The sequence below is a fragment of the Heteronotia binoei genome, chromosome 8 (genome assembly GCF_032191835.1).
Source record: "Heteronotia binoei isolate CCM8104 ecotype False Entrance Well chromosome 8, APGP_CSIRO_Hbin_v1, whole genome shotgun sequence".
Taxonomy (NCBI): domain Eukaryota; kingdom Metazoa; phylum Chordata; class Lepidosauria; order Squamata; family Gekkonidae; genus Heteronotia; species Heteronotia binoei.
The window spans coordinates 95,937,399-95,964,274 of NC_083230.1; the positions used below are offsets into that span (position 1 = coordinate 95,937,399).

The 26,876-nt window shown below is 43.8% G+C and overlaps 1 protein-coding gene across 5 annotated transcripts in view; it reads right to left on the minus strand.

Annotated features, from left to right (window-relative positions):
• The window catches only part of BRAF (B-Raf proto-oncogene, serine/threonine kinase), an 80,466-nt gene that overhangs the window by 11,455 nt on the left and 42,135 nt on the right, over nt 1-26,876 (minus strand). For 3 of the 5 annotated variants that reach the window (XM_060245673.1, XM_060245675.1, XM_060245674.1), the window contains exons 7-19: nt 24,924-25,043; nt 20,471-20,630; nt 19,488-19,524; nt 17,895-18,014; nt 14,389-14,525; nt 14,182-14,299; nt 12,661-12,745; nt 11,512-11,688; nt 6,293-6,339; nt 5,276-5,394; nt 4,519-4,650; nt 2,721-2,855; nt 135-288 (exon numbers count right to left, since the gene is read on the minus strand). In XM_060245673.1, the coding sequence (XP_060101656.1) occupies nt 135-288; nt 2,721-2,855; nt 4,519-4,650; nt 5,276-5,394; nt 6,293-6,339; nt 11,512-11,688; nt 12,661-12,745; nt 14,182-14,299; nt 14,389-14,525; nt 17,895-18,014; nt 19,488-19,524; nt 20,471-20,630; nt 24,924-25,043 (1,541 nt within the window). The remainder of the gene's footprint in view (nt 1-134; nt 289-2,720; nt 2,856-4,518; nt 4,651-5,275; nt 5,395-6,292; nt 6,340-11,511; nt 11,689-12,660; nt 12,746-14,181; nt 14,300-14,388; nt 14,526-17,894; nt 18,015-19,487; nt 19,525-20,470; nt 20,631-24,923; nt 25,044-26,876) is intronic. The other 2 variants (XM_060245677.1, XM_060245678.1) reach the window with 1 other exon arrangement.

Consider the following 26,876-nt stretch of genomic DNA (forward strand, 5'->3'; position numbering starts at 1 on the left):
ACCCCCCGCCAAAAAAAAAGTCAAAGAAAAGAGAAAACAGGCTGGTTGGAATTGAAGACATGTGTGCACATACAGGAACATGTCAACACATGGGCACATGCTTTCAACTTCGTTTCAGTGAACGGGAAACGCACCATATCCCCCTGCCTGAATGGGTGTTTTTGGAGAAGCGCAAGCATACAGACTAAAATCCTCTGTCTGGAATCCAGCCCGGTTCAAGGAGGGCTCAGATGCACTGCGGTGAATTTTTGGCAACGACCGGGCCAGAAGCTCAATGGAGGCAAGGATCTAGAAACAAAGAGAAAACAAGGAACACCTCGTGCTGTAGAGTGAAAAAAGCATAGCACAAAACAGGGAACAAAATCATTCTCCATCAATGCATAATTCTGACTTAAGGGATACCAGGTATCAAGGTTTCCTCTAAGCTGAGTTAACAGTTAGTTAGCTCACGGGGTTTTTTTAGCCTCCGGCTCACACATTTTTGTCTTGGCTCCAGAAGAAAGGCCCCAGAGCAAACAAATTTATGCAGCAGCTCACAACTTTAATGCCAGTAGCTCACAAAGTAGAGTTTTTGCTCATAAGACTCCACTGCTTAGAGGGAGTATTGCCGGATATGTGCAGCATGTTGCTTGCAAATCTCCTTGAGAAGCCTGTGGAATATATGCTGGGGAAAGCTGCTCTTAAGGAATTGTGGAGAAACGCCATCTTAGTCAATGTTGGTGCTTCATTGGGAGGGATCATTAAACTACTAAAGTAGGCTTTGGCCTAGCCTCCCTCCAACCCCTCCTCCCTTCCAGAGTTAAACCAGCGCCTCTAGGGGGAAAGCCTCCTAGAGGGGCAGGAAGTTCTTTTGTTCTTTTTATTTGAGTTAGGCAGGAAAAGGCAGTCTGCAGCTGGTGCTGAAGGAGAAAGGTTGGTAGCCTGGGCTCTTGCCTGTGGGGGTGGCCCCAAGGCAGTCATTCACAAGGTAGGGCCAGTTTACACCAGGGATGAGCAGATGCGTTTAAATCCACCTTTATTTGTCCTCTGGTTGCTATTCAGGTGCTGTGCTAAACTTTTACATGTAACCGTTTTTGTTTTTTTTATTTTCTTTCTCTTCTTATTAAACCTTTTTTTTTCTGTTTTGAATGCTGGCAGTCAAACTCTGTACTACATAGATCCCGACCGCTTAGACCACGCTGCTTTATGAAGGGGGCCCCGGGGAAGGGGGAAGGCATGCAGTTGGATAAGGTGCCAATACTCCAGGGGTTCCCCGAAGAAGTGCTGTGGTCTCTGTGATACCCAAGTACAGGGTGGCAGAGGACCTTGAGGCCGGGCCTCATAGCTGGAGAGGGGGATTGGGAGTCCTGTTCCTCTCAATCTGAACCCCTAGACTGAGCAGATGGTGGCAGCGAGCCCAAGTGGCCAACGGAGAAATAGCTCCCTCCAGGAGTTGGCGACTCAATAGGGAGTTGACGGGACCGGGTCTGAAGGCAGAATTGGGCCGGTTCCATCACAGGAATTATACCTCCTGCATGACAGTGATGAAGGAGAAAACGGGGCTCCTTGTTTCCCCATTCCACTCCCTTGGGAGGGCCACAGCTCAGAGGTGGAGTATCTGCTTGACACACTGAAGGTCCCAGGTTGAATTCCTGGCATCTCCATTTGAAAAGATCAGGTGATGGGAAAGACCTCTGTCAGAGACCCTGGAGAGCTGCTGCCAGTCTAAGTGGACAATACTGACCTTGGTGGACCCACAGTATGATTCAGTATACGGCAGCATCATGTGTGTTTGTGTGCACATGTCCCATCCATCCCCCCCCAAAAAAAGTCAGAACTGAAGGCTTCAAAAATTAGGCTGGTGCTTAAAGAGAAAGAAAACACTGCAATTTAACCACCAAAACAATGATTTCAAACAAATTCCAAGCAAACCCAAAGTTTTAATTGCTGAATATGTTTTTTTATAATCCCATCTTCTTAAAAGACTTTGATGCATAAAGATTTAACAGACTGTGCTATAGGGCAAGAAGTAATCTCCACATGAACAAGTCTGCTGTTCGGCTGCATCAAGACCACTGTTTTCATTTTCTCTAAGCAGCGCCCAGGAAGGCGGAGTAAGAAGAGAAGGGGGAAGGCAGACATATCGTGCATGAAGATATCAAGTTGGATCTTGTGCTGCAGGTTAGCTTTAACAGTGGATCTCAGGTAGACCACTCTTCTAGATGGATGCAGCAAGGACCAATGCTGCTAGGAATTAGTCTCTATAACACAAACCACACTTACACTTAAGAAAGTCCCATGCAAGGGTGCTTCTCTAGTCCATGAGCTGGCAGCTGCTCCGTTATATTTTGCTGTTCTCAACCAATTAAGACTGTGCACATTTCCAACCCCTCTTTCGCTCTACAACTACATGTGTGAGCAAGATGCCTGTGTGCTTGATTTTAAAGTTAAAGAAAATAAAAATAAAATATGTATTTTTTTCAGAAATACAAAGACATCTCAGCTGCTCTTTGCCAACCCTTTCTTTCTGTCCTAAGACCAGCAGGCTAGGAGATTTGTTCATGTGCTGATGGGAAAGTACATCCTACCCTACAGCACAATCTGCCAAACCTTCATGCACTAAAACCTTTTAAGACGGTGGGGTTATGAAAACATATCCAGCAATTAGAACTTGCTGCTATGTCTACGCCAAGTACTCACACCTCCTTGCCCTGCAAACCCAGCAAGGGAGCCTTTCTTACCTGTGGGAAGAGATGCCGTTCGTCCCGCTTCTTTTTCAAGCACTCTGCCATGAGCCTCTTCATCGCTTTGGGACAGTTGCTGCGCACTTTGCTAAGGTCTGGAGAGAGGTATCCTCGCCCCACCATGAATATGATCTTTAATGGGAGAGGGGGAATGAGAAAAAATTCAAGCAGAAATGTCTGAATATTACATAATGAAATGGGCGGAAGGGAGGTACTCTGTTTAAGGAAAGCAAGCATGCAAGGCTTTTCAGGTAGATCAGGAGCCACACATGAACTTCATCTGAAGCTCTCATATTTCAGTGTGTTGCTAGACTCAGTTTTTTTCTACATCTGAGGGTAAGAATGGGGGGAGGGAGCACAAACTATCAAGCAGCTGTATTCTGACGTTCGTTAAGCATTATACTGACAAAAATGACACACAGGTGACCTTATCAAAACTGCGTGACTGACAACATTGTGCAATTTTGAGTGCCTTCGAAGCAAAGTACTGCAGAGCAATGTATACATAACTTGGAGCTAACTGCAAAGGATGTAGAGGTAAGTTTTAATTTAGATGGCCTGGGGAGTGGAATAGACAAGTTAATGGGGAGGCAGGTCCACCAATGAACATAAGAGAAGCCATGTTGGATCAGGCCAATGGCCCATCCAGTCCAACACTCTGTGTCACACAGTGGCAAAAACCCCCAAGTGCCATCAGGAGGTCTACCAGTGGGGCCGGGACACTAGAAGCCCCCCCATTGTGCCCCCCCCAAGCACCCAGAATACAGAGCATCACTGCCCCAGACAGGTATTAAACACAATGACCAAATAGAATCTCTGTGTTATGAGGCACTATACCTTTGAACACCAGTGCTGGGAGGCAGCAACAGCCTTACGGTAGGCTTTCTGGGGGCTACTCTGTGAAAGAGGATGCTTAGAGCCAGAGGGTCATAATGGTTAGAGTGTCACAATAGGGACTGGGAGACCCAGGTTTGATTCTCCACACTGCCACAGAACTGTAAGCCAACCTAGCCTACCTCACAGGGTTGTCACAGGGATAAAACAAGAATAGAGGGAAAATATGTAAGCTGCCTTTAGCTCCCATTGGGGAGAAAGGTGGGGTATAAATAACGTAAGTAAAATAAATAAATAGATGAGCCATTGCTCTGATCCAGCTGGCCTGCTCTTAATATAATCAAGATGCGGCCCTTAGGGTCATGGTTTGTATCCCCAACATGGTTCGCGGCACTAAACCAATAAACCCAGAGAGTGGCTATAAATGAAAACATTCATACGTGAGACAACAAGCAGAGAAAAACCAAATCTCCTTTATTCCTCTTTTATGGGATCATTTCCCAAGCCTACACCATGTCATACCATTGTTTATCTGCGAGCCAGCATGTATAGTGGTTCGAGAGTCAAAATAGGATTTGGGATACCCAGGCTCCATTCCCCACTCTGCCATGGAAACTGGCTGGGTGACCTTGGGCCAGTCACACTCTCTCAGCCTAACCTACCCAAAAGGGGCATTGTGAGGATAGAATGAAGGAAGTGAAAATGACATAAACCACAATGGACAGGGTTTATATGATTATATGGTATGAAATAAATTTACACATACACCAGTCTCCTATGCTTCCTCCAAGACAGCATACTTGGAGGCTATCCCATTTTTATCTAATAATCCTGTTGGGAATATTAGCCCAAGACTACATTCCTTGTCCAAGGCCATGGCTAAATGGGGATGAAAATGGCAGAGCACAATTCAGTACTAACAGAAAAAATCCAAGTCTACCCAAAGTCACACTGGCCTTACCTGGTCCCTGTTGTTGATGTTCGAATACGGCAATTGCCCAGTCATCAGCTCATACAGGACAATCCCGAAGGCATATACATCTGATTGAAAGCTATATGGGTTTTTATCCTGCATCCGTATCACCTCTGGTGCCTGCAATGCAGAGAAGAGAAACTGTCCTCCTTGTTCACTAGGCAAAATCAGGCTGCTTTACATATCACATTATATTCCCAAGAATGCCCATGGCGCCTCCCTCCCTCCAAAAGGACTTCATACAAGCTCTGAACCTTTGTTAGTTCTGTGGTCCCATCCCATCATGGCTATACATTGAGTCTATACCTCTAATACAAGTGATACAATCACCTCCCACTTTATTGAGTGACAAAACTAATAATTGGTTTCAGTGACTGATGTATAATAGTGGGAGGGTTCCTTCCACTGGGCAATCGCTTGGTAGAGCTGACTGTAAAAGGTGGTGAATGAGACACCCCGTGCATGGTGGGGATAGGATGGAGATGCCCATTACAGGGAAGAAAGGATGCTTTCCACTGACAACCACACCAAGCAAAGGCTTCCTCTGTATGTCAGACTGGTGGATTCAGTCAAGTGCAATACTCTGTTGTTTCAGTCAATTGGAAATGAGGCTCAGGATACACCAAGCTAGTGTATAGCTTGAATCCAAGATGGGAGATAGACATCTGACTGCAAAGCAAATTGTGCTGATTGCTGGGTAATATTCCCTTTGGCACGTAACACTCCCTTTCCAGACTTTATTTACCATCCAGAGAATTGATCCAGACAACTGTTCAAACTGATGAGACCCACTCCACCGAGACTTCACAGTTGCTAGGCCAAAGTCACCTATTTTTACCGTGAGGTCTTCATGAAGAAATATATCTGAAGAGCAGATGTAAAGGAAAAACAAAAAGCCACAGCTATCACTCGACAGAAAGAACGCTGTGCGCATGTGCCTGCCATTCAACGGCCTTGGATCATCAGACTACATTCCAATGTTACCACTGCATCTAGATTCCGAATAGGCATCTGAACAACTTTCCCACCAGCAGATGCAAAGCACAGTGGGAAAAGGCTAAGGTAAAGCAGCTATGCCTGGGAATTCTTCCAATAAGAGGAAGGTGGTGGATGTTTCAGACATCTCATATGTTGGTCTGAGAGGGAGATGAAAATGTGTCTTGTGAATAGTATCTAATGAAGGACAGCTAGTGAGAGTGGTACTACTTTAACCCAATCACGGTTTACCTTTGTCTAGATGTCACCATTCTCCATAAAACACATAAACTCCAATCCAGCAAAGGAGATCCATAGGCATACTGTTCACTGGATTTACATGAAAATGAAAATGTGGATATTTATTACTTTCAATAGGGTGCACACAAGCAAACATCCCTCTCCATGTCCCACCGCAAACTGTCACATGTCGGGATCTGTTTTATGCGTCAACAGTGCTGGAACAGGAATGCATAGGAACACAGTTCTGGCTAGCTTGGTGTCAGGGGGAGTGGTCTAATATGCAAATGAGTTCCTGCTGCTTTTTTGTAGAAAAAGCCCTGCGTGAAACAATGGTGCCATCAAGGGGTGTGGCATAATATGCAAATGACTTCCTGCTGAGCTTTTTCTGCGACAAAAGCCCTGGTGCAAATTATTATTCAACCACTGTGTATGCATCACACCAACTGCTTCCATGCAACTGTACGTTTTCTCCCATGCTTTCAGAGCAGATCATTTGAGGAAGGGGTAGGAAGAGTGACAAAGGTGGTCTTCTTGAAAAGGATACTATTACTCTTGAGGTCTCTGTGGATGATGGACTTGGCGTGCAAATAACTGGAAAACAAGAGAATATTCATGGGTGAGTTCACTTGTCTGTTTTGCTTACCAAGTGGCCTGGTGATCCTGAGCAATCACAAAGGTCAGGGGAACACATGGCAGGAGGCAGCAGCCAGGATCCACACATTCAGTTAGAGACATCAAAACATCAATCCTCTCATGCTTACGTGCACTTACTGGGAATTGTACATCATGGTCATCAACACAACTGGCTTCTGAGTAAACCTATTTAAGACCATGCTCCTAACCTGAGCACTAAAGTCACACTGACTTTCAAGGTGGCTTCCTATTTATAAGCCCAAATAATGCTCACAGGTTTACAGTGTCCTATCCCTCTAATCTCAGGACACACTGCTGACCCACCATTTCATGTGCATTCACTAACAGTTCAGCAGAAACAGGAGAAAGCAAAGCCATTGTTTGCCTTAAGCAAGACAACCTGCATCCACAGCTCCTATGACTGCAGAGACTGTGCTCACCAAGTGCACCACACTGTGGCAGCACTCAGCCCAAAGGACAGCAGGTAGGCCATGTTTCATGAGAGGAGACAGTGCAGATATGCTGGCACAGATATGCCATGAGGAGGCACTGAGGGATTAGTGAGCTCCCCTTAAAATCCACCCCCCTCCCCAATATTTTATCTTGATCAGGGGAAAGGAGCTAAAAACTTCTTTCCCGCTATTGTTGTCCAAATATAATTGTCATTTATATCGTTGATATGCTGTGATGAAATGGCGGATAGTTATAAAACAGCACAATGTACAGTCAGCGACAGAGAGTGTCGTGACGAGGTTAAGGAGCTAACGTGAACTTCAAATATAGCATTTTGGAAGAAACAAGTTTCAGGGCAAGAATGAAGGAAACAAAAAAATCAATTGTGTGATTTCTTTGGAGATACAAGGACAACATTAGACTCCAGAGAGACTGAGGATATTATTCAGCTGTCTTTTAAGTCTACAAGAACCTATGAAAGAATGTTGCTTTGCCAAGGAAACCAATGTTCGGTCTCTGAAGAGGGAATGCTGTATTATTTTGTGTAGGAAGGGGCTTTCCATTTGGTTTTTCACACCCACCTCCATTTTGCAATTGAACATATTTCAATGAGGGGGTGGGAAACTATGGCCCTGACTGGGATGGCACAGGCTAGCCCGATCTCATGATCGCTCAGAAGCTAAGCAGGGCTGGCCTTGGTCAGTATTTGGAGGGGAGATCACCAAGGAAGCCCAGGGTCTCTATGCAGAGGCAGGCAATGGCGAACTACTTCTGATGATCTCTTGTCTTAAAAAACCCTGTGGGGTCTCCACAAGTCAGCTACAAAGGAACTTTCCACCAGGAGATAACCACAACACTTTCAGTTTTTCAGAGTGTATCTGATTTAATAATAGAGATATTTTTAATAGTGTGTGTGTGGGGGGGAGAATCCCACTGACGGTATTACAGGCAGGGCTTTTTTCATTTTTCGTTGTTACCAAATAGTCAGTTTTGAAGAAACAATGGTGATCATTTGATCCACAGTTTCATTATTTCTACAACGTGAACTTCAAATATATCATTTTGGAAGAAGCAGGTTTCGGGGCAAGAACGACGAAAACAAAAAATCAATTGTGTATTTTCTTCGGAGGTACAAGGACAACATTTGACTCCAGAGAGAAACTGAAGATAATATTCAGCTGTCTTTGAAGTCTACAAGAACTCATTTCAGATTGCTGGCTGGTCTCAGAGATGACACAATAAAGAGAGTCTGATGAGACTACATGCTTTCTGTCTCTCTCACCTTTGTATTTACATTCAGTTAAAAACCTTTTCTGAAGAGACAATCCTCAAATTTGCATTTTTATCTCAAGGAGATTAAATATGATTATATGCAGCCCTCATTTTGGGCAGGAGCTCACAGGAGTGACGCTCCAGAAGCTCTAAATTTTATTGTGCTCTTTTTTATACCCCCCCCCCCCCAAAAAAAAATACTTGCTTCTGGGCTCCACTTGTTCAAACCCCCTGTGAGAATTTTGCTGAACTATAAGATTTGACAAGCTTTCTAATATTTTTCCCGACAGAAAATGAGAAAATAACCAAAACATATAAAGCAGACAGATGGAAATCTTCCTCATGCCACTGTGGCCACACAGGAGAAAGTAATTTAAAAAGTATGGGTGTAAGGTTTTAATATGACAATTAGAGTTTAAGAAGCATTTTAAGGTAGATGCTGAGCTGATATAATTTAATACACCTTCCAGTGATTTCAGGAGTGTGTGGCAAATGCAAATAAGTTATGTAAATGAGCTGAGCTAATGAGCCCCAGCACCTCTTTTTCTATGAAATGACCCTTGATTACATGAAAGTAATCAGATCATAATGGACTCAGTTCAATCTCAGTATGCTATTGGAGAATGCAGTCTGGCCCTAGTTGTACCGAAAGACATCCATTAAAGGAAAAGAAATAATGCACCACCTTAATGGATTATTTAGTGTCCAAACTGCTTGAACGGGGGCAACTCAGGACTTCAAAGCTGCCAGGGCATCCTTGGGGCCTCCCCAGAGTGGGGCATAACCAAATTAAGCATTTATCTTGGGACAAAGTGCGTGGCACTGTTTGAATGGGTGAAGTGGGGGATCTCCTACTCTTCCCCCTGCTTCGGACCAACCTTTAACCAGTGAGGAACTCAGGACATTTCATAGATGGAGCAAAGGGGGTTAAGATTGGTCCACCTCAGAAGGCTGATGGACTTCCTGACATCTCTTGGGGATTTTTTAAAATCAGTAAGGCTAGTGCTCTTTTCACATTACTGGTTTACCTACAGAATGCAGAAATGACCCAGGCAGTGGACACATTTGCTTCTCCCCTCTCACAGAGCCTGGAATGCTCCTTGGCTTATTGAGGAGCTTGAGGGATAAAGGAGCTGCACAGACAGAATCAGTGTGAATGGAGGAATACTCAAAGTGAACGCAAACAAACACTGTATGAGAATTATCTGGCCTACTCTGTGGTGATGATCAGAGCTCACTTCTTTGCAAAGCCTGCATATACAGAATGCCTGGGTCTGGCAGAGTTTTTCCAGGTTGTCAGGATGCTAGCATTCCAACCCCCCCTAAGGATGCTGACCTGTGACCCTTTCACAATGCAACTTGCAAATAAAATCACTCATTCGCCGTGCCATAGAGGCCATAATGGACTCAGTTCAATCTCAGTATGCCACTGGAGAATGCAGTCTGGCCCTAGTTGTACTGAAAGACATCCATTGGTGAGGCGTGAAGAAGTAGGAAAGCTGCTGAGAAATGGGCAACCCACTGCATCTGGACTCAATCCTTGGCCTTTTCAGCTGATAGTAATGATCCAGATCAAACTGGTCAAGTAGGTCTGGGAAGGAGATAAACACCTCTCTGCAGGAGGCTGTAGCTCCAGCCTCCAGGCGGTTGGGAGACTTCTCCTCGAGAGACATCTCTGGCCCTAAAAAACAAACAAAACCCTCCTGCACAGTGGCAATGTTCTTCTTCTTCTTCTTTGCAAGGTGCTTGAGCAAGTCATAGCGCTGCAGCTTCAGGTGGTCTTGGAGGTGATGGACTGTTCAAACTCATGTCAGTCCAGATTGAGGCTTGGGCCTGAGATGAGAACAGCCTGGACTGCTCTGACTGATGATCTTCACCAGAGAAGAGTCTGGAGTGGCACACGTCTTGATCCTTCTGGATCTCTTTGTAGCTCTGGATCCCATCCGCAACGGTATCATTTTGGAGAGAGCAGCTGGGCTGACAGTAGGGGGCACCGTGCTTCCATGATTCCAACCTTACCTGGCCAGCCAATTCCAGAGGGTGTCACTGGGGGACCGCTGGCCGGCCTTGAGGCATTTATGCTGTGGAGTCCCACGTAAGTCTGTTTTGTCCCCCATGATGTTTAACATCTATATGAAACCGCTGAGAAAGATTGTTTTGGGATTTGGAGTGCGGGACCATAAATATGCCAACAGCACTCAGCTCTAAGTCTTCGTAGCAGCTGAGTCGGGAGGGTCTGTGGAAGCCCTGAGCAGATGCCTGGACACGGCAATCAAATGGACAAGGGCCAAGAAACTGAAGCTCAATCCAAGCAAGTCTGAATAGCTGATGATCAAAGTTCTTCAAGGAGTGAAGAGTAGCCCTGTCCTGAAAGTGGTTGTGCTCCCCCAGCAAGTTCGGGGGGGCTGTTGGGGGCTCAAGACTCTTCCATTGACTTTGACCAGCTACATCCATTCCTTAAAAAGTGCAATCTGGGCACATCGATCTATGCTGTGAACACATCTGCGTTAGATCCCTGTAATATGTTTTACACTGGGCTGCCCTTGAAAACTGTCTGGAAACTTCATGCAGTCCAAAAAGGTAGCAACTCAGCTATTGCTGGGGGCTGGATACAGAGATCATTGTTGCAAGATCTGCACTGGCAGCCCATTTATTTCCAGGGCACAACTCAAAGTACTTACCTTTAAGGCCCTAAACACCTTGGGGCCAAGATACTTGAAGGATTTCCTCCTCCCGTACTGTCCAGCCCGCCAGTTATGATCCTCTTCCCAAGCCCTGCTCCCTGTGCCTCTGCCTGCAGAGGTGAGGTGGGTGGCAAACAGAGACAGGGCTTTTTCAGTGGTGGCTCCTTGTCTTTGGAATGCCCTCCCCCTTCAGGCTCGCCTGGCGCCTAGTTGTCCTTTTAGGCACAGGCCAAAATATTTATTTTTAACCAGGCTTTTAACTGAAGGGTTCTGGTTTTTTTTTCCCCCAACTGTTTTTGTGGTCTGCTTCTAACCTGAAGACTGTTTTATAAACAACATTTTAGGCAGCTCCATTTAAAAAAAAAAACATTTATTGATCATTCTTGCTGTATTATTTTTACCTTGTGACCTGCCCTGAGCAGGACTCAGGAGGAGCAGCATATACCTTTTCTAAATAAATAACTTTATATATAGATTTTCCTAAGCTTGGTGATGCTCCCCTGCCTATACAATTACAAGCCAGACTGCAAAGCAAAATGGTCTCTCTGCAGCAAGTGATATATTTTGCTGCATGTTCTCCTTCAAAACTGACCTAACATTTCCCCACACTTGCTAAGGCTATGCCTATTAGTGAAGTTGACAAATTAACACCTTAGATGCCAGAGAAATGACTGTTAAGAACCATCGCAAAGTCCCCCCCATCAATAACTGCTATACTCACTCCATGCCTTGTGCCGTTTGCCGTGCAATGTCGATCAGCTTGATCATCTCAAATTTGGTCTCAATGATGTGTAGATGGTGGTAAAGGCTGGACCCCTCACACCACTGTGTGACTATAGCCAACTGCGGCTTTGTTGAATAACCCATGAAAAGTAATATATTCACATGCCGCGTTTTCCTGTGGAAATGACGGAAGGATTAAGATCACTGAAAGAATTTGATGAGCAGAAGCATCCTGAGAGGTGGTGCATTCTACTGCTGGTGGTGGTGTGTATGTACTTTTAGCCCTACCACTGAAACATGCCATGAGGAATTGCCAGGGTCTGCCTGAGAGCGCTCACAAGGAACACAAGATGAGCCAATGCTAAAGAGGAAGTTCAGTGATGAGTAAAGGATGGGCCAGAAGAGGATCAGAGTCCCGCTGTGCAGAGTGGTAAGCTGCAGTACTGCAGTCCAAGCTCTGCTCACCGCCTGAGTTCAGTCCTGGCAGAAGCTGGGTTCAGGTAGCTGGCTCAAGGTTGACTCAGCCTTCCATCCTTCTGAGGTCAGTAAAATGAGTACCCAGCTTGCTGGGGGGAAAGCGTAGATGACTGGGGAAGGCAATGGCAAACCACCCTGTAAAAAGTCTGCCAAAAAAACACTGATGCGACACTATCCCATGGGTCAGTAACAACTCAGTGTTTGCACAGGGGACTACCTTTACCTTTTTAGGAGAGGATCAGGGCGGTGAAGGCACAGAAAGACTGAACCTTATGCCAGTAACAAGAATGGGCTACAAGGGAATCAGAGGCAATGAAAGCAGAAGCAATTGTGAGCACGGTGCCAATAGCGAGGACGGATTGTGAGGGAATCAGAGGCAGGGAATGCATAAATACATGGTGCTGAAAAGGCTTTGTATCCTTTCTTTAAAGGGGGGTGTGTGTATGTGGCGATGACTATGTAGTATTCTCCAATGTTCACTTGCTGCATGGGAAAATATATATGGATAGAAACTGCAGCAGAGCCCCAATCACAACCGAAAAACACAAACCACTTTTCGGTAGAGTAACTGGGAGAGACAGTATTCTGGAAAAAAATGCCCGAGATCAGTAGCTTCTGCAAATTAAGTTCCAGCAGTTATGTCAACAAAATGCAATTCATACAATCTTACCTGAGAACTCCTACTTCATTTTTAAAGGCCTGTAACTGCTGAGGGGTGGGGGCTGTAACATTCAACATCTTCACTGCCACATCACCTAAAAAAACAATCAGAAAAAAAACCACATCCTGCTGTAAACATACTGCTCAACTGATCGACAACATAATTTTGTTTGTGTTTTTCATCCTATCCTTCCAAAAAGGAGCTCAAGACAGCATAGACAGCTCTCCTGTCCTTCATTTTATCCTCAAAACAACCCTCTGAGGCAGGTTAGACTGAGCGTGATTGGTCTAAGATCACTCAATCAGCTTCAAAGCTGCACAGGGATAAGAATCTTGATCTTTCCAGCCCAGTGCTCTAACCACTGTACCACACTGGCTCCCCACATGAAGTTCACTCATTAAGTCATACAATACTGTTAACATATGGTGCAATGTGGAAGTTAGGCTAAATCATTGGCATGCAGCACCATGTGCAAGTATTCTATAAAATCTCGATACACTACACTGGCCAAGGTCCAAAGCACTACTGTAGGTGCAACCTAAAGACTTCAGCATGCCTTACAAGATTTAGATTTTTCTTCTCTGAACCGCATTCTCATGCCATACTAAATAGCTTTTCAAAGTGAAAAATGTGAGCGAGAACCCTAGTGCCGTTTTGAAGATTACTTTGTTGATTAACTCCAAAGTCGGCAAGCCGCCTGAGCTTGGGAGTTAAGGCACATGTCATTTACTGAAATTAAGCATGGGTTTCAGTTCTCAATGTGCAAGAACTGAATTGCGACTTTAAGGAAGACAGAGTTTGATTAGACGTGCTCCATATCCAGATGGCCATTGTCAGTCACAGCAATATTTCGATCTGCTGTTGCAGTCACAGCAATATTGTTATCTGTTCTTATTGTTTGTTCCTGGCTTCAGGAAGTATTTGGTATATATGTGACTGTATCAACCTGTGGATCACTGTGTCAAGCATTATAATATTCTGAATGATTTTCATCTGATTCCACGTGGAATATGTATGAATACTGATATGTATAGATACTGTATGCTCTTATGATGTTGTCTGAGTAATATATTCATTTATATGAGTCATTTCTATACCCTGTGTGGACAATAATTTGAATAGGCATGTGAAGTGTGATTACATAATTATTTGTTAGTTCATTTTCATGGTGGTCCTTTTCTTGTATGCTTTGAGCTTACACCGTGGTCCTATCTAGCTGTGCTAACATAAATTTTGGCATACTTTGCAGAGATTTAAGCCTCTAAGCCACTGGCTAACATCAGACATCTGCTTGATCTGCTATGGTTTCGATATCACATGCTGTCTACAGCTTAAAAAGACACTTCAGAGATAATATAATAAAGTTAAAGTCCAACGGCACCTTTAAGACCAGCGAAGTTTTATTCAAGGTATGAGTTTCTGTGTGCACACACACTTCTTCAGATATAATGAAATGGAAGAAACTCATCCAAACCTATAGACAGAGGCTGAAAATATGGAGATAATATGGTTGGGTGCACAGCTACATACCATGCCACTTTCCTTTGTAGACTGTTCCAAAAGACCCGGAGCCTATCCTTTGTCCAACTGTGATCTGGCCATCTGGTATTTCCCAGTCATCACTTGAGTCTCGTCGACCAAGTGTTTTCTGCAAAGGAACAAAGGATTAGGAAGGCATCTACAAGGGCATCCTCTTCTAGGATGTCTCAAACAATAATAAACTAAGCCTGACCTTACCATTCGAGTCCGATCTTCTGAAGATGAAGAGGACTTCCTCTCTCGTTGAGGGCCTGGGGATTTCTGTAATGCTTTCACATTGGTGAGGGATCCAGGTAGGGAAGCAGGAGGTGTAGCAGACAGACCTGTGGTTGAACCTACCATTATGGTTTTTAAAAAGAAACCAAAACACAAGTGGATTTCAGACAATACTAAAAGCACAGATCACGGCTCTAAGATGCAGTTATTTCCAAACATAAAAGCATCTAACGATGTTAATATTATGAATTCTTGAAAAAGTGCATTTGAAGCACACACTTTCAGTGCAGCCCTAACCCACTTAATTTTACTGTGAATCCTCTACTGAGTTATACAAGGTTAGGGTTGCGCCTTTCATTTATGAGAGGAAAGAGAAAGTCAAAAAGTACCAACCATCACTGCACACTACGCAACCACCATTTGTTACTGAGTTATTGAAAGGACACTGGGCACACTGAAGAGGAAATAAGCAGGCTCAAGACCCACTGAAATCAATGCGACTTTAGCACCTTTAAGCTTTGTCTGTGCCCACTGTCTCTTTAAGCTGGAAAAAAGCCAATTAAAACAATGCACTGCATTCTGCTTGCCTGTTTTTTTTAAAAAAAATCTTTTATAATTGGCTAGTTTAGCTGGTTTTCCAAGGCTTCCTGTCACTGACCCTTTAGGATTCTGATAATAAGTGGGCATTTTATCTTGGACTTAACTGTTGGGATGATTAGAAAAAAAATAAGGCCAGGATCCAAAGAACCATCAAGTTAGATCTGTGAGCCCAAGGGTGTATGTTTTTCCTCAGTCAGCAGCTTCCTATGCTGCATGGCAAGCTGCTCTCAAAGCTGGGGGGCTGTCTCAATAATATGAAAAGATAAACTCCAAAAACCACCAAACAGGCTTCAATCTATGTAGCTTTGTGGCACCACTTAACAAAATGAACTAATTCCAGCTGCTGTCTTTTAACCTATATCTGGGGAAAAGATTTTACTGTCAGCATCCAAAGCAAAGGACATAAAAATAAGAGATACCATTCTGGCTGCTGTAATACTTCCCGGAGAAATTACTTGTAGCGTAATGGGAGGTTGCATGCTCCTTGGCTTCGTGATGGAGTCCTGGCTTGCTGAAAAGGCAATATCCCACTGGAAAAAACTTTCTAGTATTACCTAAAAAGCCAGATTGCTTGAGAAAGCAGAGGCTATGTTAAACGGGAGTGCTATTTATGAGGCGAGAACATGAGACTATAACTGCAAAAATGTGGATACTGGAATATCAGATTTGTGGGGCAGAGAGAGGAAAACTGGTCTGTCATTTCACCTGTGCAAAAAGACTCACTTAGTAGATGTGGAGCTCTTCATGTCTCCTGCACCTTCAAATGGTGCACTGAAGGCCTCTGCCCTTGGCACTCTGCTCACACTTGCACCCATGGTTTCAGCTGTCACAACTTCACTCAGTTTCTTCAGGCCTTCTACTTGATGTCAGCTGTCAAAAAGTCCCTGGAACTTCCTTACAAGAGTGTTGCTGTTGGCTCAAACTAAGTAGAAGGGAAACCCAGCTCCTGGCTTCTGCACTGAGGCCCTGGGTCTTTCCTCATCTTGGTGTCCTCATCAATCCTGCCTTCCTAACTAACTTCCTAAAAGGCTTCCTCAGGAGGTGGTGAGCTGTCCTTCTTTGGAGGTTTTTTAATAGAGGCCAGATGGGTCATTTGACAACAATGCTGATTCTGTGAACTTATGCAGAACTTAGGGGGGAAATTATCTGTGAGTTTTCTGCATTGTGCAGGGGGTTGGTCTAGATGACCCTGGAGGTCCTTTCCAACTCTATGATTCTACTTCCTACAACTTGGGAGACTACTTCCTCCCTTTTCATCATTTCCAGATAACATTCTGTCAGGATTCCAAATGTTGCAGTGAGAGTTCTATTTTTTTTAAAAATGGAGTGTCAAATTGTTGAAAGACACAGCTCACACAAAATGGTGGCCAAACACTTGTCTATTGAGGTCTAGCTTAAGCTAGTATTCTCACTCTTTCATGGGAAAATTATATCTTGTGTATGTTCTTGACAGCGCAGCACCCTTCTCTGAAACTCAGCAGGAGAATGATGCTGGACAGTCAACTCACTATTGAGCTCAGTAATAATACAGCAACAGAACTGTAGGCCAACGGTCTCATTAATATATTAGAAGCCATGTTTTCTCCATTGTCACCAGTTCACACTGAAACCTTTTGGCCTGAAAATTTATAAAAATGGGGCTACATTTCTGGAGTCTTTGTTATGCTTTTTTATTTTGAAAATGTGATTCATTTTCAAAACCGGTTAGCAAGATGGGCAAACACCCTTTGCTGAAGAACAGCCAAAACGGAAAGTATTTCTATACGAATTAGAAAGTGTATTGCCATATCAGGTTTTCATGCTGCAGTCAAAATACATGAACCATGTTCCAGCAGACTTAGATACAGTTAAGCTCACTTCTGTACATGATTTGTAAGTGCACTCAACTATGCTGGATCATGGCCTTGATGTTTGGAGGTTTTTTTACATTAAGATAATTTGTGTAATATCAACCACAAAGCCACAGCACTAATAAGTCAAAATGGAAAGAGCTCATGTGTTAGTAAACAACCTTGTCCTTGGCTTCAGTTCAAGCCAAAAGAGTACTGTGACAAACTCCATTAGTATCCAGACTGTTGACATCTACAGCTCAGTCACTGAGATAAACTGTGTACCGAATCATCAGCCATGTAAATAAAGCTGGCAGTGGAACTGTTAGTACTTTGCAGCAGTACTCTGACAGAACGGGGTAATGTTAGGAACCATATCAGAGTTCAATTAAAACAGACAGTCAAAAGAAATTCTGCACAGGTCATGCACAACAGAACACACTAGATCGTTCTGCTGGAATGCCCAGGAGAGTTGGCAATTTTTATATTGACTTTTGCTCCTGTGACTTTAAACAGCATGTTGATCTGCTCTCCAAGGCAGGCGAGGATTCTTATCTCGGTGCTATGAAAAGTTTCAGCCTGTTGATTTCTGCAGATCAGCCTGAGCGTTCTTTCCCCACTCCTGGTTAACTTGGCAACCCTAATCTCAGGGAACGACCCCGAGGCACTTAATGCACTACATGGATAAGAAGGATTTGCAGAACCTGACCCTGCTCTCACTTCCATTGTAACTGAGATCCCCTTCGGCAAGCAACACTGTGTTTTTTTTCCCAGAAGGCAGCACGGAAACCTCAGCTGTACGTGTTGCTCTAGGAGCCTTGTGACAGATGCCCAACACAGAATGATATGTGGGTTTAATAAGGGTGAGAGAGTGAAAATGGGTGAAAAGCACATTCAAAGCATTCCAGCCAGGCCAAGCGAAAAAAAGAAAAAAAATGGACGGTGTCTTGATAAACTCACACACTTTACATACACACGTCGTGAGGGTGAAGCACAAACAGCATCTGTGGTTTCATTTAGTTTGATTTGGGTGAAAACAAGAAAGAAGAGCCCAACTACCTCTGAACACTGGGCCAGGCTCAAAATCAAACACTATCTCACTGGGGACAGAATGGAGGAGGGGACTGGGAGTCCGGGATTGGTATTTCCGAAGGCAGCGCATCAGCTGGTTCATAGGGGCTGTTAGAGAGAAAGAGACGGGCAGGCAGAGACAGGAAGACAGACACACAGAAGAAATGAAAGTCATGGGACATAACTAAAGATGCTTTGACTCCTAGGCACAGATAGCTTCTGACCTTCCAGGGGAGGGGACCCCCCCACCCCACATTTCCACTTTTCTTAAGAGACAGAACACTTTTAAGAGAGTGGGAATATTATCAGATGCCCAGCAGAGAGCTTATGGACCAGAGTTTTAAACTGACACAGTAGTACACAACATTTAAATGTTGGACAGAATGGGCAAAACTGTTCAAAAAAACAAAAAAAACCCCAAACCACAGCTCCCCAGACATACAGGATAGTTAAAATAGGCAACGTATTAATTGGCAGGGCTTGTGGTTTTCGGTCGCACACCGGAGCCGTAGATCTTAAGGTCTGCAAAGTAGTAGCCAGCTTGTTAGTCATTAACAGGGTGGGGAAATTAAAAAAATATGACTAAAACAAAGCAAGGTACGCGACGGCCAAGTCATCAACATTACTGAAGCCCTGGTTTGCAAATGGGGTTTAAAAAAAAGAGAGAGAAAGCCATGGAAAGCAAGAAGGGCAGCTGATTAATGCATGCTTTCCTGCATCACATGGGGGGAATCCTACATAAGTCTCAAGTGATGAAGAGCCAAGTCAAAGCTTTCATGGTGCCTGGCAGCCAGGTAGCATTGGGAGTTCTAATCTGAACAGAACTTGCAGCAGTAGCAACAGGCATGGGCAGGTATGTCATGGAAATAAATAAGCATATAGCCTGCACCTCACGACCAAGGTTCATCTCTGCTAAGAGCACAACACATTCACAAGCTATCACTTTTAAAGCTGATTTCTCTTTTTAGCCCACGGAATGTCCTATACATCACCCACCCACATCTAAAAACACCAAGAAGGCTGGCGAATGTGTCACTATAGAAAAAGCAATGGGCGTACTAAGGAATCGTAAGCAGCTTGGAATACCCACTTCTTTCTCACAAGTAGCATGCATTAAGCCTCCATTTGTCATGGCTCTGAATACCAGAGGGATTTTCTTAGGGTGTCCCAGTGTTATAACAATGAGGAGGAAGACATCTTCCTGGGGCTCATTTGCAAAATGCACTGGCTGGCAGGCCAGGAAAGGAGTCCATGTTGTGCGTCAAAGCAGTAAGATAACATGTTCTGGCTTTTTAGGACCAAAGGCGATAACACTGAAGGTCTATTACCTCCAGGAGGTAGCTTATCTATTAAAAAGAACACTGGCTACCACTTTGCATGGTATTCTCCACCCTCGCCACCCACAACCCCTTACAATGAAACATGAGCTGCTGAAAGTTATCGGACGAATGCTAAATGTCACGGGCAAGCAAGTACCACTAAATTTCTCTGCTGTGTTTACATTTCTCTCTGTGTCTGTATTTTGTAGGGGTGGGACGGGAAGCATTGAATTCTGTACACAAAGAGAACAAAGTCACTTACCTCCCTCTCCTCGCAACCCTTGATCTCTAATGAATTCCTACAAACAAAAACAAAACAAAACTGTATGCATCTTATTCATGCTTGCATGACTGGCCACTATGTCAACAGAGCGATTTTTGTTCAGTTAAGAATTACACACAGGCAGCAGCTTTGTAAGATACAAAACTCTTTGTTGCCAGCCTCTCAGTACCTGGGTGCTCACGAGGTCAGCTTGACGAGCTAAGGGCACGAGCAAACAGAGACAAGGGGAATCATGCTAGGATCTTGTCCTGCACTAACGGATACTGCCAAAAACATTTTTCTCTAGAATACAGATGATGTCTGTATTCTAGTAATTTTAACTCTGCTGTTGTTGTTTCATTGATGTGTTGTCATTAAAATAAATCAATTTTTTTTTAAAAAAAACAACCCATTATTCTCAAAGAGCAAGGAAGAAAAAAAAAGATTCTCATTTGGAAGTACAAGGAAAATAATTGTCAAATAGAAGTGTTATATAGGTGAGATGTTGGTGTATGGACCAGTTTCCATTAATGGACTTTGGAGAAACAAAGAACTATCAAGCAAAACTGGCACAGTTAACTCCGCTTCTGGGAACACTGTGGAGCGACATCTGAAAAGGCCAATAGATTGCTAGGCCCCTGTACTTCAAGAAAAAGAAAGACAAGCTCATATACATTTTGAGGAAGACCATACATGACTCCCGCATCCCGGCGCTTTACAGGGCTGAGACAAATTGGTTTCAGCCATGAGACTTCAGACCGCAGATGCACTATGAAAGAACTGCTCCTGCCTTCCCACCCCACCACTATAACCTTGAGAGACGAGGACTCTGGAAAACCAAGCAGGGATGCGCTGCACAAGCTGGTGGAATGGATTTGACAGGCAGGATAGGATGCCAGTCATTGTCCACCCCTGCCTTAGGTGACACAGGAAAGGGAAGCGGATAACCCTCATTACAAAGGCCAAGCTCAGGCTGAACTTACATCAATGTTGACAGGTTCTATCGTGTTGATGTGCACATTGGGGGCAGACGAGGAGCGATCTCGTTGACCAAACTGATTCCGATGGTCTTCGTCTGCTGGACGGAATGGTTGGGGTATTGGAATGGATTTCGAAGGAGACGGACTAGGGAGAATTGCTGGGCTAAGAGAATCAAAGTGTTAAAAGAACAACAGAGGATTAAAGTTTGCAGTTACTCTACAGAAGATGCTTCCATCCAAATGATTTCCCTGTTTTCTAGTGAGGATTTAATGAGGCATGTGAGAGCACATTGCATCGGTGATCTACATCCCAATCATGCACCAATTAAGGTACACAAAGAAGACAGGCCCAACTAATGCTTGTTTTTAACACAACAGATATAAACAGTAGATTTGGAATTACTGCTCTCAAACTTGGGAATACGAAATTCAATGAAATAGATTTCTCCTAATGTTAGAATGAAGAGTGCCATTTCTGGCACAAATAGAATGTGTATGATGTCGAGCACACTAGTCTATATAGAGTCTTTCCTTCTCAGTGCTTAATAAACCTTTCCATTTTTTAGGCCACTGAGGTTAGACCAGCAGCACAGTTTCTTCTGCTATGTGGCAAGTCTATTTTAATTGCTTTTATATTAATGGAACTATACAGAAGAGACTCTGGAAGGGAACAACTTTTGAACAATTACTGTCCCAGCCTGCCAAAAGACTGGCCTAGAGACCAATGTATGCCGACCTCTTCAGACAATAATTTGAGAGCAATTCCACAAAGCAGGGATTGCTGAAATTTACTGCACTGTGGGAAGAAAAGGGGTCATATCTGGATCTACGCATCTGAACCCACATCAAAAAGCTGCTGATGGAGAGGATGGGTCAGGAAAGTACTTAGTCTAGTCATAGCCAGAGGGAAGCAAATTAACCCTTCTATGTCTGTGAGTGGCAAGCTTTCTCATACCAAATACTGGCATAAGGGATACCGCTCTTTTTCCAAATAAACAACATGTGTGTCTGTTCCCAGGAAAATTCAGTAGCCTCTGAAAAATGGGCCTTTGAAGACTATTTGAAAATCTAAAATGGTGCAGAACACAGCAACAGGGCTACTGACCGGCATGGGGTATAAAAAAATCTGGTCTGCCCGTTCAGTGCTCTGGCCAGGAGCTCCAGGTTTGCCGAAATCCAAAGGAAACAATATGCAAGATCCAGGTTTGCTTACAAGGAGATTTTAATAAGCAATAATCAAGCTTACAGAAGTAGCAGGCTAAGCTCCCATCTGTTGGGTTAGCGTTAGCACACACATGCTCAGCTCTTGAGACAAGATGCAACAGCAAAAACTAAGCATCTTCTCTTCTAAGTGCTGGCTACCAGTCAAGAAACCGTTCATCAAGCTATCCCAAACATGAGATGAGCCAGGCCAGCGTCTAGTGGTAGGAGGAAACAAATCAGGCTTCGAAGGTAAGAACTGCTAACCAGCATGAGAGAGACAGAGAAAAATATTCACTTGGGAGCAACCTGATGGCTGTCCCCTGACAGAACTCAAGGCAAGCCCCAGCCTATAACAAAGAGGGAGTTATTGCTGAAGCTATACACTGCCTATTCATTTCCAGGCACAAGTTATGGCTCTCACCATTGAAGCTCAAAAAGGCGTGGGGCAGAGGATAGCTGAAGGACCACTCTCTCCTGGATAGATCCACTCAACAGCTGAATGCCCCTGTTCTCTGTGCTTCCACCTTCCGAAGGTGACAGATAAGGCCATTTCTGTGCTGGCACCTCAGGGATGGAATACTCTCCCCCACAACAGCCCACCAGGCACCTAACCTTTTGTGTTTCAGACACCTGGTGGATATCTGTTTATCTGCCCATGGTGTTTCTTGGGAAATGTTACCTGTGCCCTGTTTTTCGACTGATTTTATGGACTGCTCTTGCTGTGCTGTTTTACTATGCTCTGATGCTGCTGCTCTGTTGAGTCCCTTGCTGACACTGTGTTGAGTTTATTACTGACTACAGATTTTTAGTGATTTTTACAATGTATTGGAGTGTTTTATTTTTGCCTTGTCAGTCATTCAGTTTGGGGAACATTGCTAATAAACATGTTGGATAAACTGGGAATGCACCAGGCATCAGCTGAGGAGACAGAAGAATGTACATCTCCCCCTGTGGGATTTTGTAAGTTCTCAGAGGCTTCAAAAGGCTCATGTTCCCTTCTCCACCTTATATTTTAACTATCAGTTGCTTTCAACATTCCACAACTTCTGGAATATATTCATACTCAATTCACTCCCCTTTCTACAGTTTCACGCGTCCCTCTTTTTATATGTGCAATTTGCTCTCCTTCCTACAGTTTCATACTTTCCTTCTTATTTTTGTATGCTTTTTCATTCTTCTCTATGGAATACTGCCTGTTTTATATCACTAACTATACTTTCGCCTGTGAAAAACTGACACGTGCTTCAGTCTGTTATCCTTCTCTCACAGAAAAACTACTACAACTCTGAACAGTTAAAGAGAAACTACCCACCGCCAAGTCTGCAGACGCTTCCCTTTTATTGCTATCAAGGCATTTAATTGTTTCTAATGATGCTATTTCTTTCCCAATGTCTTTTTTTTTTTAAGTTGTATTTTCCCGCAAATTTGGAATCCCACAAGTGTGTAGAAATCCCTGAGAACAATTCTGTTTCAGTGACTTGCCAACTGGAGACCTGGAAGTAGTTGGGGATACGGGAAACTTCAAAATCCTCCCCAACCCCAAGACTTCCCTATCTTGGATCCATTTCCTCTCTCCTTCTTATCCCCTTTGACTGTCAGCTGTTCTCAGGTTTTGTACATAAAATCCTCACCAGGCCACTTGGGTTAATGTACAAAGTCACACTTTTCTGCACATTGGTATGCTATCTGTGGGTGACCTTATGTTGTCTGTGGGTGACCTGGTTTTGCTGCTTTCACAGTTGCCACAGGGGCGAGCCAGGGTACTTCCAGAAAGTCTGACTATAAATAAGAACATTCGTGCTTCCTTTGTGGCTAAATGTGAAATAACAGCACAAGCATGGACACTAACCTGAAAGCATTGTTCCAAGAACTGCTGCTAACAACCACCTTTCCTTTCAATTAAACTGCTCTGAAAGAAAGGAAGATGTCCTGTGCAATAACTGAACTTGCTGGAATAAAGTGATTAAGCAGCAGCACTTAACATAAATGTTAAGCAATGCTATCAGCACTGTGACCAAGTCCAACGCAGGCAGAAGAGGGGGAACCTGGAATATAAAAGTAACACCATTCCAGGTCTCTGCCCCCCATAAACCTGTAATATAACCTTCTTGCTACAAAACTCCTAAACTTCTTCCTCCTGAGTTCAAACATTTGATAAGAAAGAAAGTGGTCCTTTGCAGATACCATCCCCACCACCACGCCCTGTTTCCCCTCTGGATAGATCTCACATTAATCTCACAACTCACTTTTTAAAAATTTGTTAAAATATCCCCCTACCTTCCCCCAAAAGCTCAGAGGGGAACAATAATGCTAAGAGCTGAGACAAAAGTTCACCCAGCGAGTTTCACAGCTAACCGGGAATTGACCCCAGCACTCTGGCCACTACATTGGTACTTGTTGAACTTAGGAAGCGTTTAAAGAACACTGCAGACAGCAAAGATAAATTTGGGGGGTGGGAAAAGGTGGCGGCATGCATACCCTTTTAGTCCTCCGTAAACTACAACCTGTTTACTTCCTTCCTCTTGGGGATTAAAGTGGTGGCAGAAACTGCTCCAAGTCAGAGCTGGCTTATAGCAATCCCGTGGGGTTTTCAAGGCATTTAGAGATGGTTTGCCGCTGCCTGCCTCCATGTTACGATCTTGGTATTCCTTGGGGGGCCTCCCATCCAAATACTAGCTAGGGTTGACCCTGTTTCACTTCAGAGCTGATAAAATCAGGCTAGCCTGGGCTATCAAGGTCAGAGCACAATCAGGATCAGTATGCCAAAACATTATTTGAGAGATAAGAGGATGCCATTTTCTGCAGAAGGTGTGACAAGATCGGGCTATTCAGGTTAGGGAAAGGATAAAGTACTCAAGTTCAAGTGATTAGATTGCTTAGGAGATGTCTCAGTGTCCCCCTGAAAATTACTTCTTGGGTGTTGTGGTGAGGTTAAACAATCATAAAGTGTGTGGCATGTAAAAAGTACAATGTAAGTTAAAAATATGCACTAAAAAGGGTATGATTTAAATTCTCTATGAGTCCTTGTAGCACAAGAAAGAAGGCTGAGAATCGTTTTGCAACTGGTTTTCCTGTTTCCTGTGCTCCAATTTTGCATCAGCTATGGAGCTGCTCAAAGTTTTAGGCCCCAATGCACCAGCTTATTCCAGTAATGAAGCAGAGTTGGTCAGAGCAAAGCAATATTTTAATCCACTGATGCATTCTCATAGTGATAAAATACACTGTCATTCAACAGTAAGAATTAAGGTCATACCCTGGAGAATCGGAGGGGGCCACTGATGGATATGATCCCGATGCCAGGGTGGTCTCTCCTAAGGAGGTCTCCTCCTGTGGTATTGGGTGGTGCTCAAAGAATTTGGAGACAAACAGCAAGCTGTGAGGCAAGAACAAAAAGAAAGCTGACTTGGGCAACCCTCCCTCCCACCACAAAGTTTCACAACAGTCAGAGGAAAGGAACATCGTGTCAACTAGAATGTGTTCAAGAGACAAAGCATCAGAAGACAATTGCTCAAGTCTGTCACCGTTAAAACTGGGAGAGAGATCACAGTCAGTGACTTGGGATTTACTCAGTCAAAGAGCTGCTTTGTGCACTGGCCAGAAGGGCTTGATTCTTGTGAGGCTGGAGAGCCCTTCATTTCTGGATGTATGAAGAGTATCACCAGACATTACACTTGATCACCAGACATCAACCATGTGCCACAATCTCCCCATGATGTTCAGGCACAAACACATGCATTATATTGTATACTTCCAGATCCCCATAGTTTCTGGCTGGAGAATGCACAACATCCTGGCTCAGATCATATCTCACAACGCTCTGTTAGTGCTGGACAAAAACCTGATTCACTGCCAGGCTCACATGCTCCTTTCTTTCCCTCCATTATGTGCAATCCAAGAGGGTTAAGAATCCCAGTTGTCTGGTACAGAAACAAACCCCAGTTCATGCAGATGCCCACCGCTGGATGTCAATATCAGCTGGAGTTATACAGAAGACTTCTTCCTTTAATCTTGGGATGGCATACAAGGAGAACAAAAGGGGTGAGGAGGAGGAAGAAAAGGGGGAACTCATGAAATGGCTGGTGAGTAAAGTTTGTGTCCATCACAAACAAACTCAGATTTGTTCATGACACATAAACTGGGCCCCTCACTTCACAATCAGGTTTTTTGTTCTATTGTTTTGCCATCAAGTCACAGCTGACTTACGGCAGCCCTGCAGGGTTTTCAAGGTAAGAGACATTCAGAGGTGGTTTGCCATTGTCTGCCTCCACATCACAACCCTGGTGTTCCTTCGAGGTCTCCCATCCAAATACTAGCCAGGACTAGCCCTAATGAGCTTCCCAAGATCTGACAAGATCAGGACAGTCTGGGCTATCTAGGTCAGAGCACAACTGGGATTAGTATGTCAAAACATTATTTGGGTGATAAGATGTGGATCCTGGCATCCATTTTCTGCAGAAGCCATACATTAAACATAAAATCTGAATTCTGTACTAAAATACTGTCTATTATTTGAAATGTTGTGATGCTACAGTATCAATAAGGGAAGCCATTCATGGAGACAAAGAAAAAAAATGTCAATCTTTTTAGAAAGTGTACATATGAAAGTTCTGCAAGATGAGGAGACCTTTAAAGGTCTTTGTTTTTAAAAATGTTCAGCCTCTTCCGATACCCAAGAACTAAGACTGTGTCTGTGTGGCTTTTGTAATGCCTGCATGGTTGCTGTTGTTTTCGATTCTTAAATATTTTTTCTTGGAGTGTGGCTTATGGACTGTCAGACCTCAATAAAGACTAAAGACTAGTCTTTGTTGAAACAGAATATTGCTATACTACAAAAGAACTGCCTTGGCAAGAGATCTAAAAAACAAACTGTGTCAGAAATACATAACACTTATGACAAATTTACAAAAATCTATATATTATATTGTGCAAAAGCATCCAAAATTCATAAAGACATAAATCACATAGAGAGCATAAAGTCCCAAACAAAAACACAGTTCCCAAGGATGACTCCAGAAAATTCCAAAAAGTCTATAAGGAGTACTACTACTCAGAAGTAGATTCCAAACGGAGTCCTTCCACTGATGTCGGCTTCCAAAGGAGAAAATCTTGCCTTCACGCAATCACCGGCTTAAATTGCGTTCCGCTGCATTTGAAGCTACTTCACAAGCCAACTGACAAGGTCCTCAGACCAGCTTCTCTCAAATGC